Source organism: Hetaerina americana, unplaced genomic scaffold, assembly GCF_022747635.1.
Source record: "Hetaerina americana unplaced genomic scaffold, ioHetAmer1.1.p SCAF_12, whole genome shotgun sequence".
NCBI classification, from domain to species: Eukaryota; Metazoa; Arthropoda; class Insecta; order Odonata; family Calopterygidae; genus Hetaerina; species Hetaerina americana.
In genome coordinates this window covers 12,863,000-12,879,220 of record NW_027286292.1, presented here as the reverse complement: position 1 = coordinate 12,879,220, position 16,221 = coordinate 12,863,000, and the positions used below count along the sequence as shown (strand labels likewise).

At 32.5% G+C, this 16,221-nt stretch overlaps 1 protein-coding gene across 1 annotated transcript in view; it reads left to right on the top strand.

The window, feature by feature from the left end:
* Positions 1 to 13,380, top strand: part of LOC139685809 (cell adhesion molecule Dscam2-like) — a 454,184-nt gene extending 440,804 nt beyond the window's left edge. Inside the window, exons 29-30 of the mRNA XM_071582927.1 lie at positions 9,544 to 9,634; positions 12,753 to 13,380. Coding sequence (XP_071439028.1) covers positions 9,544 to 9,634; positions 12,753 to 13,071 — 410 coding nt within the window. The 3' untranslated portion in view covers positions 13,072 to 13,380. The remainder of the gene's footprint in view (positions 1 to 9,543; positions 9,635 to 12,752) is intronic.
* The last annotated feature ends 2,841 nt before the right edge of the window (positions 13,381 to 16,221 follow it).

The window sequence follows — 16,221 nt, the reverse complement described above, 5'->3', positions numbered from 1 at the left end:
TGGCTTCCATAGCAGTTCCCAGTTTAACTTCTTGTCCCCTTGATGATGTGAAAATTCTCTTGTGAGATAGGTCACATTCAAAAATATTTATATTCGATGTTTTCAGGCTTAACTTTGTGGAAATCCATTATTATCATTAAGGTTAAATACCAATGTATATGTCCACTAAATTATCATTCAGTAAAACTAGTTTCAACACAACCTCAGCTGAGGATGACGCCTATGCGTCAAAACTAGTTTTCCAGAATAAAAATTTAGTGGAAAGATACGTTGGTATTTTACTTCAGCAAAAATATTTAATTATGTTTTGGCTACTGCTGGCATGTATCAATTGACTTCGTTCATACTTTTACTCTGATATAACTTTTCATGTCAGGCACCTTTTGCTAAGGAGCAAATGCTGCCTGTAAATTCACTTTATTCATCATGCTAGGGATGGGATGATTCAAAATAATTTACATTAAATAAGGTTATTTTTATTTTACTTGAATCAGTCTTGGATTAAATTTTTGCTTCCTAGCTCCCTATTTGTTTACTTTTTATGTTAGAAATACAACATCCTTATCAATTTATTCATATTTTTACATAATATTTGAGTATTTAATAATGTTCATATATTGATTAGAACTTTTTTTAGATTTTCCATTCAAATTTTTTTCTGCATCATTTATCTACTGCATTATTGCATTGTTAAGTTTCATCGCTAAGAAGCTATTTCCACTAGCGCCACTTCTATAAACTAGGGGTAGGTCTACTCTACTAACTAAGGCTGGCTACATAGTCTTAGTTAGACTAGTATCCATGTTATCACTTAGTAAATAAGTTCAAATAAAAGATTGTGCATGCAGAATTTCCTTTTGGAAAAATATCATGGGAACAGACAAAGACTGGACAGCTCATGAGGATGTAATTATTCCAATATATTTATTCATTTTATGTATTTTTGCATGTGCTGATTGACCAGAGGTTTTCACTGCCAATTTCTAGTTTCAAGTTTATGATATCATTTTTAGTTTCTTTTGCTACCATTACAATCACTCTCAAATATGCCTTGACAGGTCAATAGATCCGAAAGGTGTTTGATTCAGTTTAAATAAGAGTGAGGATGAAATAGGGTTACTTTAAATTACTGATTGTAATGTACCGTTTGCTAGTTATGTTTTCACATGTTTGAGGTAATTATATGCACAATTTGCTTATTTTTTTAGACTTTAAAGCAACTCACTAGCTAAATTTTATTTGTTCCCTTGCATGTTCAAACTTTGATTATCATACAGTGAACCATCATTGATTAAGACAACATGGGAAAATGGGAGGTTTTTGGAATACCTATATGTTTTTATTTGCTATAAAGTCCCAATTTTATGACTGTCAGATGATATAGAATAAACGGGCCTACTGATTTTGAAAAGCCAGCAATTCCTGCTCTGAGAATGAACATCATGAAAAAAATGCTCCTTACTTTTACTTCTTTCTTACTACTTACTACCTGCCACATTTTGTAAATGCATTCTGGATCACTGGATTTAAAAATGAAGCCTGAATTTGGTACTTATTTTGTTGGACAAATGACGTAGTATCACATTTTCATTCTGGGCTGAAGAACACACTGATGGGTAGGTCTTACAGTGTCTTTATTTTCAAGTGATTAACACCACCACTTATAGCCTTATCTAAGAATATAGGGGAGGGACTGTGTCTGACAAAATTAAATGGCATAAGCATAGACTTGTACCCACAATTCTATCTCATGCAATCATCATGTCAATACATTTCATTTCACTTTTTTAAATTTAATATATAATTATAACACATCCATAATAGCACAAACAGGATCAGATCTGGGTTCTTTTGGGATTCTAGGTTATTTTGAAATGTATATTTGAGAGCTCCTGTTAAAGAATACCTATTAAATCCCTATTTGGAATTTCTTTGCTCTGGTGTACCTTAAAAACTTTCTTGAAAATCTTGTCTGTAGCCCATATGTCACAATCCCTTTGCATTCCAAAAATATAATATTTTCTTATTTATTTGTTTACAAATCTTTAACAAATTACTACACGTCAAAAATATTAATTTTAAAACTTTATTAAATCAAAATTACTTGAATAATTGTGTTATGATTTAATTCAAGTCTGTTTCACACTAACTACAAATGAAGCCATTGTTAACAATTGATAGAAAAATCAATCCTTAAAAGGCCATTTGATTGCCTAATGTGTAATTTACAATATTAGTGACATTTAATGATGTGCAAAGTATTACTTAGTTTATGAATTATATGCATTTTACCAAATAGGAAACTAGAAAAGGGAAAATGTGGTGTAGATATGGTCAAGAGTTTCAGAAATGGGTCTGATATGGTTTTAGAATATGATTTAAATACAGAGGTATTTGATCAGAGAAAAATATTAAGATAATAAATATAAAATATGCACTGAGATGTAATTTCTTCCGTGCTCATTGGGCTTGAATTGCTCAATTACTACTTATTTGTTGTAGATGTGCTAATACTACAGCCAAAACATTAAATAGCATTTGACATTTTCCTTATGAGGCTATAACATTAAACCTTATCCTTATGTAAATTGCTGGATAAGCACGCATGAAACCATGAATAAAAGTTTTCACTTTTACTGCAATATCACATGAAAGCTCATATGTGCCATAATTGCTATGGTTGCATTATATCTTGTGAAGTTAGTCTTATAAGGTAGTCATATTAGTTCTCATGTAGGCTTCCTGTTGTTAAGAATAAGACCATCAAAAGTAATCAACTCCAAGGTTGGCTTCCTAGGTGAGGGTAGAGCTCCCCTAAAGCTAGCCTAATGGCATGCGAAATTCACACACCAGGGTGGTGTGGCCTGATCATTTTCCAGTATTACCTACGGTTTTCCAGAAAGACTTGTTACCAGAAAAATTACACAGCCTGTGTGAAGCTAAGAGTGCCCAGAGGTGTCCCCTGAGAATCAAAGCAGACTCTTCAGTCAGTGGTGCAGGGCTCCACCCACTGAAATACCACATTTTGTTAGCAATGAGACTAGATGAATATCAGAAACAATTTTCAAACTTTGTCTATTTCATTTTACAAATATTGGATTTGAGTAGTACAATTGCATTGTTACTGATAACATATTTAGATCAAGGCAGTGGATTATGAGTTAGAAAAAGTTGAAAAACACCCTATTAAAATCCCATGGCATTAGAAATTTTGTCTATCTGGCAAAGACTCCCTCATTAAAAATTCAGAATCCCTATTTTAATGTGGAAAATTTGCTAACAGTGATATTTGGCACATTCATACATTGAGTCTTTATGAATCATTCAAATCACATCAATAAATCCTCTTTCCTTCAGGTTGATATTCTTGTGTGCTATATGATATGACAACAGCCACCACTCTGGGACACTTTTCATCTGTGACCCAAACCATGCTATTTTTAGTATTGGTAATTTTAGCACCAACCTTTGATGTTGTCAGGAATCCGACAATGGCATTGTGCTTTCATAATGCTCTGCTGATCTATTTAGTTTTACCTTGGGCATATAATGTGATGGCATATGCATCTGATTTTTATTTTGTATCTGTGTTACATTTGCTCCTCCAGGCAAATGTGTCTATTTCGCACTCTTTCTTTCTCCATTAGATTCTTTTCAGAGGTGATTCTTCTAGATTTTAAACATCTTCATTGCAAAAATTAGATTTTGTTTTTCTGTATGTGGTGGTTATTGTTACAAGTTCGATAGGAATAGTAACCTATGTTTTTGAGTAGTTGAGTATTGAAATGATAATGTGAGCATACATTTAGCTACCCAGTGTGAGTAGATTTCTGTTATAGTGAAATCAGTCCTCTATTCAGCATTGCATTAAGAAAGGGTAGTCTACCATTTTCTTCAGTCTCCATAGTGAATTTGATGGTAGCATGTTGTTTGTTCACATGGTGCAAGAAAAAATTAAGATCTCGGCCAAATGGCCATATAAAACCCGTGTCCTCCACCTAGTAGTCCCAGGGGTGGTATGTTTTGGAGGAATGCATGGTACTCTGTTCGAAATTCCTATGGGTTAGTCATTGCTGATGACAGAGGTGATCCCATGACCAATCCATCAATTTTTTGGAAATTTTAACCAATTCAAAGAAAACAGGAGCTCTTTAGACAAAATTGGGCCAGGTTAGGAATGTCATTTGTTGTTCTATAGTGGTGAGTTGTTTTATTAATGTACATAATGTCTTCTAAAAATTGGTAAAATAGAAGACAACATTGGAATTCCCAATTATAGTGTCTTCCTTGACAGGGATACTCTTGATAATCTCTTTGAATGGAAAGAATTCTTTAATAAGAAAGTTATTATTCTTTCAAGTAATAACAAAGCATTTCAATAGCTTATTTATGGGAGTGTTGATACTGCTGGTTGTTTCCATAAGGAAACCCTTTTCTCGCATATTTTTGTCATTTCACACATTTAGGGGGGAATGGGTGACTTGACTGTTGATTGAGGATTTAAGTATTATTGTTCCCATGGTGAATTGAATTGAATAATTTTGTGATGAGCACCTTTATTTTCCCCCTAGAAGTGGTTAAAATTTTTCGATAGGTTTTCATGGCACAGTGACGTCAAGACCAAAATTTTTCTCAGAGACATTTTCTGGGCCAGATGCTAAATCTCTGCTCAATTATCAAAATTATTTATTGATGCCATGACATTTTCAATAATGGATTTAAAAATCAAAAACCTCACATTTTATTTGTGAAGCAGTATGACTATACCATGTACTTTATAGGTAAAAGTAGCTAAGTAATCTCCCATCCATGTGACCATTGATATAATAATGAATTATACCCTAAATCATCCTGCTCTAATAGCACATCCTTTGGGAGGGATACTTTTGCATGCTTTGCCCTGACATAATTATTTCATACAAGAAAATAATTCAATATTAAACCAACAATAAGGCCTTAGGACAAGGATTTCATGCTTGTATAACATATTTCCCAACCCATTATGCCATGGTTAAATTTAGAAATATAGTTGTTAATATATTAGTCTGGTAAAATTCTAAAGCCAATTTATAATTCTCCTTCCTTTAGCTCTATAAATTGATGTGTGGTTACAGTTACAATTCCTTGCTCATACATATAGCACTATTCACTATCAAAAGTTATAAGTAACCATAATTTTGACATGATGCTTCAAGAAATAAAATTCACAGAAAGTTTCTTATTTGTGTTGCATTTTATATACCTTTCAAAAAATTGACAACAACATGACCCACTCTTTCAGTAGTAATATTTTCAACCCAAACAAAATTTATATTTTTTTCTTTCAAATTACTTATTGTTTCAAACCATCGCTAAAAAGGGGAGAAGAAGCATCAGAATCTACATACCAGATTCTTAATAATAAGAAATATAGCAGTTAGAAAACTCCAAGACATTGCTTCACTACCCCTTTTTTCATTTATACTCAGAGTTAGTTTGATAAATTGAATTAGTTCTAATTACAAATTTAAGCCGATTTTTCAATGGATTTAATCAGTGGATAAATAAACATGGCATTCATGGATTAAAAAACCTGAAGTTGATGCCTTTATATTTTCCTTTTTGTGTACCAAAAAAAAACAAATCAAGAAATAAAACGCCTACATTTGAAGCCTCATGACCATGTGTGATGCAACTCTAATAGGTGACACCACCTTGCTAATGATATTGTTCATGTTGCTGCTCACTGTTGTTGCATCATCACTGTTGATGCATCATGCTATAATGTGATGCCAAAGATACAGATGACTCTTTCTCAAGCTTGACTGACCCCTTGCTGACCCCTTGCTGACCCCTTTCAGATTCCCAAACCTGGCTTCCTCAGAGTTGTTGATGCCTGCCACCATATGCCAGTTGTGCAAGTATTCTGCTGCTAAACCTCTCTTATCCACTACTTTCCTTCCTTCTTGAATGAGTTGAGTGAAAACAAAATCCAATATTAATTCTTCATTCTTTCCCATGCCTTTCTCTATCAGCTGCTTGACCCATATGTGGTCCAGTCTCATGTTCCTCAGGATAAGAAATGTAGTGAACACATTATCCAATGACTTTCTGGTTTATTGCTGATTACTGGCTTGCTATTTTGTAGATAATAACTCTCAAACAGGGACTTCACATTCCTGTACTTCACGACAAGGACTTAATCTATAAATGCAGCATGATTAAATATCTCAGATATAATTTGAAATATCACAGGTCATTTTAATTGATGTCACATGAATGATAAGATTTTTCTGCACTATCAAACAAATTTAAGACCTGGTTTGCTTATCTCTAGCTCTTCATTTTTGGAAACTGAGGATTCATCAGAAGAGACCAATGGTGCAGCCATTATACATTTCTCAAATCATTTAGGCTCAAATATACCATAAGTTACCTCCAATCAGCTCAAATTCTCTCACCTTCTAAATCGTCAATTGATGATAAATGATTAGAAGCCATTGTGACCACCATGCCCATGAGCACAGGGGCTGACTGTTGAGGCACTAGTGCACCCATTATCCACCAAAATTTAATTTGAACATTTTTCCCCTTTTTGGTCATTTACTGACTTCCTCAGCTTCTCTGAAGCCTCTATAACATTTTATGCAATCACACCATAATTTATTTTCATAAAACATTGTTCATAATTTCTCCATCTCACATTCCTCTATACTTACTGCATACTGGGTCTCTGTTTTTGTCCCATAAACAGTTAATATTATTATTTTATTTCATAAAAATGTTATGGATTCAGCAGAAGTGAAGATAAATGTGCAAGCATGTCAAAATAGCTGGCGACTTAGAAGTATGATTTTATTTCTCTTTTTTCATTCATACAAAAAATGAGAAAATAAATTCCCTCATGTGTGCATGGGATCAACTCTAATCAGTCAATAAGTCAACAAAGTCCTTCTTATTATATGGTTTTATCTCATTTGTATATTTCTTAAATACTAATTTCATCAACTGTTTTGAAGGTTGGACTTGCACAATTTCAATGAGATGGATACATATTCTCTCTCCTTTATATGGAAGAGAGGCTTTTGCATTCAAGATAGATGAGCCAATCAGACACCTGACAGATGACACCCATCACTCTTATTTTAAGGCTGAAATTGCAGAAAAAATCACCACTACCAGAATGCACACCCGGGATAGACAGTGAATCTGTAATGTGCAAAATCATTCCACGTAGTAAAATTCCTGAAGAAAGCCCTCATTTACATCTTCAAAAGGAAACTGCAGAATAATTTATCTTCTCTGTTTTCTTTTGGCCATGATACCCAGATTTGTTTGCCTCATTTTCACATATTTCTCTACATCAGCTGTTGTATATCAATCCTTTCACTATGGCACGGTAAAATAATCATTATGTTCAAGCAAAATTGCTAGGAACCACCCCAAAAGCCATAATGGAAACGGAAAGCACAGATGCAGACAGGCTGGGGATCATGATGAAATGCCCTGAGTGCCAACATCTGGATTAGTGAGGGTTCACTGTATTACAATCAAGATTTGCTCAAAGGTAGTAATGTCATGTCTGTCCCACTTTTGAATCAATACTTCATGATTGTCTTAATTAGTTTAAAGGAGCTTTGTTACCCTCATTCAAAACCCTACCATTCATTTATTAGTTTCATGGTCATGGCAATGAAGTACTTATTTACCCTTGTTATGATAATAAAATCAAAAAATTCAAAGTATTATATATTCTTGCTTAGCAAATTGATTTTATTAGTTAAAAGTGTGATATTTCATTCAACCATTGAATGCATATCTCATAATTGCCATTGCTTAACCGTGCTTATCTTTGGGTCCCAAATTAATCTGAATTATCATTATGAAACTTGCATATTATAAAGAAAACCAATGCATTCGAATTCTTTGTATAGGGTGCGACAACATAACTTCCTTTTTTAAAGGGGGTTTGCTTTATAAAAATGGAAGTCATGTTGCCAGACCTTGTAGAAATTCATTTCTAACATCATCCCATCCCTAATGGGCCATAATATTTCTTAGTGTTATTTTTCTGGAAAATATTTTCACTTGTGACATTTGAAAGACAGTGCTGAAGTGATTACAAAGTTATAGCAAATAATACATTACATTATTTGACTGGTAAAATAATTCAATGCATTTAATGTCTAATCATTGCAATAGTAATATTGGAAAATGAGATTTTTCCATTGAAAATAGTTGTTATATGATGGATACCTAGCACATTTTACTGCTTTTTATTAGACTTAAGTTAGTATCTAAATGCCAAAAGCATTTTGTTACTTATGCAGGCTATTATGAAAGGCCTGAATTAGATAATACCTTGAGTGTCAGGAATATAATCCTACTCACTAATCTAATAACCTAAAAACAGAAAGAAATTAGAACATTTAAAAAATCATTTTTTCATTATTAATGGTTGCATCTCATTATTCAGCTTCACTCAAGCTGTATGATTTTTTTAGTACCAGATCTTCCTGGGTAGTCATAGGCCACACAGGGAAAGGAATTGCCCCCATACCCTTGTATGAATTTCAGTAGGTGACCTGTGCCCTCGCCAATCCAACCAACCTTTGGGTTAGAAAGTGTGGTTAGTGGTGACTTTCAGAAGCGACTGCACGGTCAGAAATGTTTTCATCCGAGCTCTAGCTCTTCAATTATACTGTCTGTATAATTAAAAGACAATGAATATTCATTTTTCATAATGATGTGGGTAGCAATTGATAAAAAATTTCAGATAGAAACATTCCTGATTATGCAGCAGCTCCCAAAAGCCACCAATACCAATCATCAACACTGCAAAAATCCATGTCCAGAATAATTATCATGTGGTTTTTTGTGTATCATAAGTAAAATAAGAATAATAATTACTCAAATCATATATTTGATTTCTTCTTGCATTAAATGGCACAACCTTGATGGGATGATTTGTTATATTTAGGTACTATAGCATTCTGATACAGCAACCTATTTGAATTAGAAGTTGTGCTCACAAAATTGGCATGGAAAACTCGTAATTTTGAGAACTATATGGTACTTAAAGTTAGAATGATGAAACCTTTGAAAGTTATATCTTAGTTTATTCATAAAAATAAATTCTCTCTAAAAATATGAGTAATTTCTCAAAAAAATTAAATTATATGTACCTGAGTGAGGAAACTATCTCTACCCTTGGGTGCAAATATTTTAGGTATTTTGATACTAAATCATCTTATGAATAGTAGTTCCTATTTCATCTATCCAAGTTCCAAACATTTGCTACCACTTCCTACCTATGAAACATATAACCACCACTTACAATACTAAACAGCATGCTATGAAATCAAAGCTACATACAAAGCAGTAAGTACTGTGGGCACAAATATTAGTTGTTAAAATTCTGTCTTCCAAATGTTTTGTGTTACTAATGCAATGATTTGCCATTAAATAAGTCCTCAACAGGTGGATATCAGGTGTCTTTATAATCAGTTAAGTTAATTAACCACAATGCATAACTGACTTACTAATAAGAAGTTGTTCTTCCAGACATTTTGCACCCGCCCCCAGAGTCCAGCACTTCCACCGAACCGTCCCCACTCCCTGACCGAAGAAATATGCCCAGATGGGGAATACCCAGGTAAAAAGTAAGACATCTCACTTGTATTTATTATATGGAGAATATCACTTTTTATTAAAAACTGTAGTGCTTAGTTTAATGCTTCTCTCACTGTTTATCCTTATTGAAGAGATACTTCCCTGCACATGGAAGAAATCAGATGTTTTATCATCGATGATCATGTATTGATATGTTCAAAAGAGCAAGTCTCTTCCCGCTGAATTATGTCTTCCATGTCACTTTAAATCAATTTTCTTATGTTTTGTTATCAATTAATTAGAGAATGCATAGTAGATACTGCATAAACATGAGCATATCATACACCCGAGATTGGTATTATCAGCAGATGAAAATCGTTTTTATTTCTCTTTCTTTCTCTACCTCTGCCAATGTTATGTGTAAAAGATGCTAAATACTGGTTACTACAAACTTTTCTGTCATTTTATTTATTGCATTTTAGCTTTCAATATTGATAGTAAAAAGTTCACATAACTTCTTACCTAACTCTTTTCTTTAGTACCTACTTCTTCACTGCTGATTCCAGTTATAATTACAGCAATTTGGTCTTTATACAAACCATATTTTGTAATTATAATATAATCATATGTCCTTTCATTTCAATGGGCAATGCACAGCTCAGTATTATATGACATTGCAAAAAATACCAGAAAGTGAGCCAATTAGCATCAGATAGGATGGAGGTCTGCAGTCAAGCAATCTTAAGATTGAGTAACCAATGATGATGAGTATTGCATCCTAAATTCCTCTATTGGTGATTAATGCCAAAAGCATATTTACATATTTCTTCAGGCTAATGGTGTCAGAATTCACATATGCATTGATCAGCCCTCTTCTTTGGGGTACATAATAATGTACTAAATCAACTTGGAAGTCCATCAGTATTTTCTCAGTTACCTTATATGCTGCAGAATATAACTGCCATTGAGTTTCATTTCATAGTGTTTGAGAGTAACAAGTGGCTTCAGTTAATGTCTACCAAATGTTAAAGGTCTTGCACTGTGAAAGATCACTTATTCTTCCTGCACCTACACAAGCATTTTAGTTTCTACAAGTATATGCTGCTACCTTATGGTGGGCATCTGAATCAAACACAATTAATACTTAGAACTCATTCCATCTGATTTACTATTGACATTATCCTTCATATTGAAATGGCATTTCATAATTGCCTTGTTGAAAGAAAACTGAGTCATGAAAAAATTGAAGTGATCGCTGCAGATGTGTTACTACAACTTGATTTATCATTTCTCAGAAATTTAAAGTAATTCTAAATGATTAATTTATTTCTCAGACTTGGGTTTGGACAAAAATCCTTAACTGCATAACCAAATTCTACCCTGCAGAAAGAATCTCTAATTATTTTTGTCAGCATAACTTTCCTTTCTATTTTTGTCCTTTGTACTTTTCCATTGTAAGGTTTTCAAATGTGCATAGGTACTTCTTCCATCTCCTTTTAGGTATATGCGTTTTTATTTGGTACTTCATTACTATCATCCCGCATTATATACCCTCTTCCTTTAAATAGTTACTCACCACCCTGCCAGTTCCTTCAGACTCTCCAGAGGTCAGGTCCTTTTACTTTTCTCCTCATTCCTTTTTAATTCGTTCCAAAAGGTGGCAATTACACTTTACGTTATTAATCTTTGATTCATTAACAAATTCACCATCACCTATGTAAAAGCATGATTTATCAAAGGGACCACTAAATTTTTTTCTGACAGTTAGCTGAGGCATACCAAAAATAAAAGATATTTGTTAGTTCTTCTCTGCTTATTCTTCAGATATTTCAAGATAAATGCTGCTCTTGCTAAAAAATCAAATGTAACTAAATAAGCTTAAAAATGCATGATTCCATGCATGCTATATATGTATATAAAGATTCTTTTAGCCATGTATGTATAGACGAATAGATTATTAGGATACATTATATATTATTTAAATGTATTTATGGTTCCATAAATGTAGCATAAAAGCATGCAAAAACTAGCAAAGGTGTGGGTGCATAGGGACCTCCTTGGACAATTTTTTATCCATAGGGGAGGACTTACTGAAAAAGACATTGTTTGAAGCTCTCTTTTCTAGACCCTATGATGTTTTGTTAAATGGTTCCACATAGTTCCCTTAAGAAGCTTGAGAAATAAAGGTACACACATAGGAAGGTCAGTGGTTTCTGTGTTCATGGATATGCCTAAATCAAATGGTAGGGCACCTGATATTCAGAGCTTTATGCGATAGAGATTTCTTTCTCTCCACCTTTTATATTTGGTCACTATTGACTCAGGAAATCATGGTGTTGATGGGGCAGTTTACGATACCAAGATTCATCATTTTTTGGAAAAAAAACAGTGGCATATGAACACCATAGGTGATAGAGAGCAGCCCTATCTTACCTCTCTCTCTAAAGCTTACCATCCATTCTCCTGAGAACCACCCTAGAGATAAGTTCATGAAATAAGGGATACAGTTAATCCCTTATTTCCTTGCTATTAACTTCCCCATAGTTGAATATCCAACCATAAAATTCTTTATCTTATTGTTTGCCGTATTCATTTAAACCAATTGTAATTGGAGAAAAGACAATTTTTTATAATTACAATCAAATGTACATGAATTTTTTACTATGTTTCCTGCTTTCTTTAATGGTGCTTTTCTATAACATCTCATTTCACATAATTAGTTTTACTCATACGTAAATAAACTGTTTCGTCTCCTTATAGTGAGAAGGGACTATTAAGTCTCAATCGCGTCTCAATAAAAGTTGTTCAATAAATAGTACTGTTTCCAGGTTCTTTCATCCCCTGTTTATGAAAAAATATTATTAGTAAGAGAACCATTTAATAGATTACTGAATTTTGAATTCTATTTCATTAATTTGTATCAAACATCTTTTTACATGTTTAAAATATCAAATATGAACCTCCAGAAGAGATTTGTTTTTTAAACTTATGGTGGCACTTTTATATCCTCCTGAAATTCTGCAGTACATCATTTCTTGTGAAATTCTTGTTATTTTTCATTTAAAAATCGTAGAATCTTGCATACAAAGATCAATACAATAATAATTTCCTTTCCTTAGCGATAATATGGGCTGAGTAACAATGATTTAATTTATTTCTAGTCATGGCCACTCAGGAAGGAGGGGCAGGCGAGCAAGTAACAGAAGCACTCTATCTGAAGAGACTAGCTTTGGGTTCCCAGCACGGCTGGAGCCACCATCAGGATTCTCAGATGGGCTCGAGCTGAGTGAAGCAGAGTGTGACCGAGATACATTGAGACATCTCAAAGGAAATCTCAAATCCAGTAGTCAGTTACCTTGCTCTCTCAAGGGTAATAATCGTGGGCATATGAGTGATGGCGATACTGGAATTACCCCTTTAGGAATTCCTGGAGGGATTATACATGAACAGAGACAGAGGAACTTCACAATAGCTGTGTGATTTCCCAAACTATGTGTGAGCCTTCTTGCTGTTAAAATATTCATGGAAAGTGCAGTTGTTGAGCTTCAAAAGCAGTGGCAGTGCCCTTGGATTAGCGATACTGCTCCACATGAAATGGTATTTTGAATATGCCACTGAACAATGGAAGGTAGTTCTCACTCAAAATTTAAGAGATGGGAATCAGTTATTGATATATTTTTTTTTAACAGTACATGGAATTATTCAGTGCATATGAGATGAAGATTTTAAGCCCAAGTATTAAAATTGAAAGGCAGAAGCCTTATTTGAGTTATTTTACAGTTGAATGTGCTTCACAATCTTTCACATGCCTGTGTGATTAATATTGTGTGAAAAATCCATATCACTGATAGTACTTGTTTAGCTTTTGTATGATGTTGAAAACCATGAATCATTTTTATTGAAATAATCTTCCTGTCAAATATTCCTCCGACATCAATGCAGTTATGCGCATGACACATTACCAATTAAGGTTTTCAGTTAACATCAGCATGTATATTCTTGCAAACTGATTTGTCTGATCTTTTTGAAAGACATTAATTATTCAAGATGAGATCTTTCTATGTGTGTGTGGCCAATTTATAATTTTTGGGTTTTTATGACACTATAGTACCTATAAGATGCATTTCTGTTCCTACAATGTTTATAAATAATGAAATGTACATTATTTTAAGCCCAAGGTGTTCATGAAAAGTGGTTACATAAATGGGAGATGGATTCTATAGGAAAGTCACTACATGCATAGTATTCAAAAGAGAATTTCAAATGAATAGTTATATTCAAAAACTTCAAGATTATTGTAATAATGATAAATTCTTTCCAGTTAAATTATCATTCCCAATCAAGTTTAAGACTAAGAATTATCAAAACATGAGCCGTTCGCCGAAACCAAAAGTATTATAAGCTATCAGAGCTAATTTAAATTTCTTTTGCTTATGAGGTGAAGGAATAAAATTGATGATTCCAAAATTTAATTGTATTTACAAAGATGAAAAAAAATTGTGATGTTGTTAAGAAATTTTTAAAATAAAAATGTTGAATATGACTGAAAATCTTGGAGATTCCAAAATATATATGGTCACTATTGTAAGCCTTCCTTTATACCTATAATAAGTACCTATATCTCTAGTTCCAAAGATTGTTATATTTTCAGAAAAATCTAATTCGATAAGTTTAATGAGTTTCAATTTAACATTCTAAGATGGTATGTATCACTGTTTATAAAAATGAATATTTTGCTTATCAGGTTGAAAACACCTGAATGAAAATATTGAAACAGTTATGGTGGAATGACTGGGCATATCATGTATTCAGGAAATTGTACTGTGTTCAGAAACTCAATTTCTTATTATGGGTCTGTCATGATTCATTTTCATAAGTTCATGGCATAATTCATGGTGTTATCTCAATTTTGTGTAAAAAGTTGTGAACCTTAGAGTGAATGAAACTCTTTATGTCTTTATTAAATGGCTCTCATTTAATATTTTTATGCATAGTAAATATATGTCATTAATGATCATGGTCATAATCAGTCATACTCACTCATCACTGGACACTAATATCAAATTTCGAAAAACATTTTACTGTATTTTCCCATCAATAACGCGCACGTTATCTGTACAAAAATGTTCAGATGGTCGAAAAAATGACGATGCCCATTTTGTAATGAAAAGTGAAAAAATCAAAACATGGACGTATTTTTACACACACACATCCGATATAGATGTATTTCTACACACACTATATATAATTTTTATGCGCATATATATATATACTATATATATACTATATATATATATATATATATATATATATATATATATATATATATATATATATATATATATATATATATATATATTTATTTATTTATATATATATATATTTATATATATATATATTGATATATATATATATTTATATATATATATATATTTATATTTATATATATATATTTATATATATTGATATATATATATATATTTATATATATATATATATATTTATATATATATATATTTATATATATATATATATATATGTAAATACAGATACGTGGCATCTATACATATTCAAGATAATAATGAAGCCCTGGGTGCATGGTATCTATACAAATTTATGATAACTACAAAGTTCTGGGTGTGCGTTATACATAAGGTGCGCAATATCGATGGGAAAATGTGATATATATATATATATATATATTCCCATTTATGTAAAACCAAAGAGAAACAGAGTACCACACTGAGACATGCAATTAACTTCCATTACATTGCAAGTTACCATTTCAGTTGAGCTGTGAAAAGGTGGGGCACTCTTCTAATCTAGAGTCACCATGAAATGTGGAGGCATTATAAAAGTGGTTCAATGGAAAATTAGTTCCCCTCACTAATACATAATATGAAGTGATCTACATATACACTGATCAAATTCTACTGCTCATGCCATAGTGAAATGAAATCTCCAAATGGGCAGTGGCTCTTACTTTCCAAATGACCTTCATTAACTCCCTTATTCATCAGAAAATTCACACACTTTTATTGTATTATTCAACACTGGAGACTTTTCATTGATGGGTTACTATAATTAAAGTCTAATTCTCACATGTGAATCCAAAATCAAGTTAACAATATTATTCACATGTTTTTCCAATAAATCAAACAATGTCATACAAAAGAAAAAAATGAATTTAGGACATGCTATAAGCCAAATCAGGTCAACTTGTTACTCTGTTCCATTTTGTATTACTTATTTTCTTAATTTAAACTTTCTTGGCACTCAATGAAGGATCTATTGCGTTTATCATGAAGTATAAAGCTCTTTACAAACAATTATTTTATTGTTTCTACCACTTTGCGAAAATAATGCTTGCCTTGCCAATATAACAACTTTCAAGAGCCTGTGCTATAGGTGCACCATATAAGCACAAGAAAGAAAATGCTTAAAATGGCATCGCATATAGGATCATTTGAAATACCAATGTGCATGCTCTCCTTACTGTTTGGGTATGCATATTTTGATACTTATATTTAAATTGAGATACTTATAAATATTACTGTAAATGCATTGACAAATCAATGCAGTGTGTGCCCATTTAATGACTTTAAATCATGGTAAATATAATGAATGACA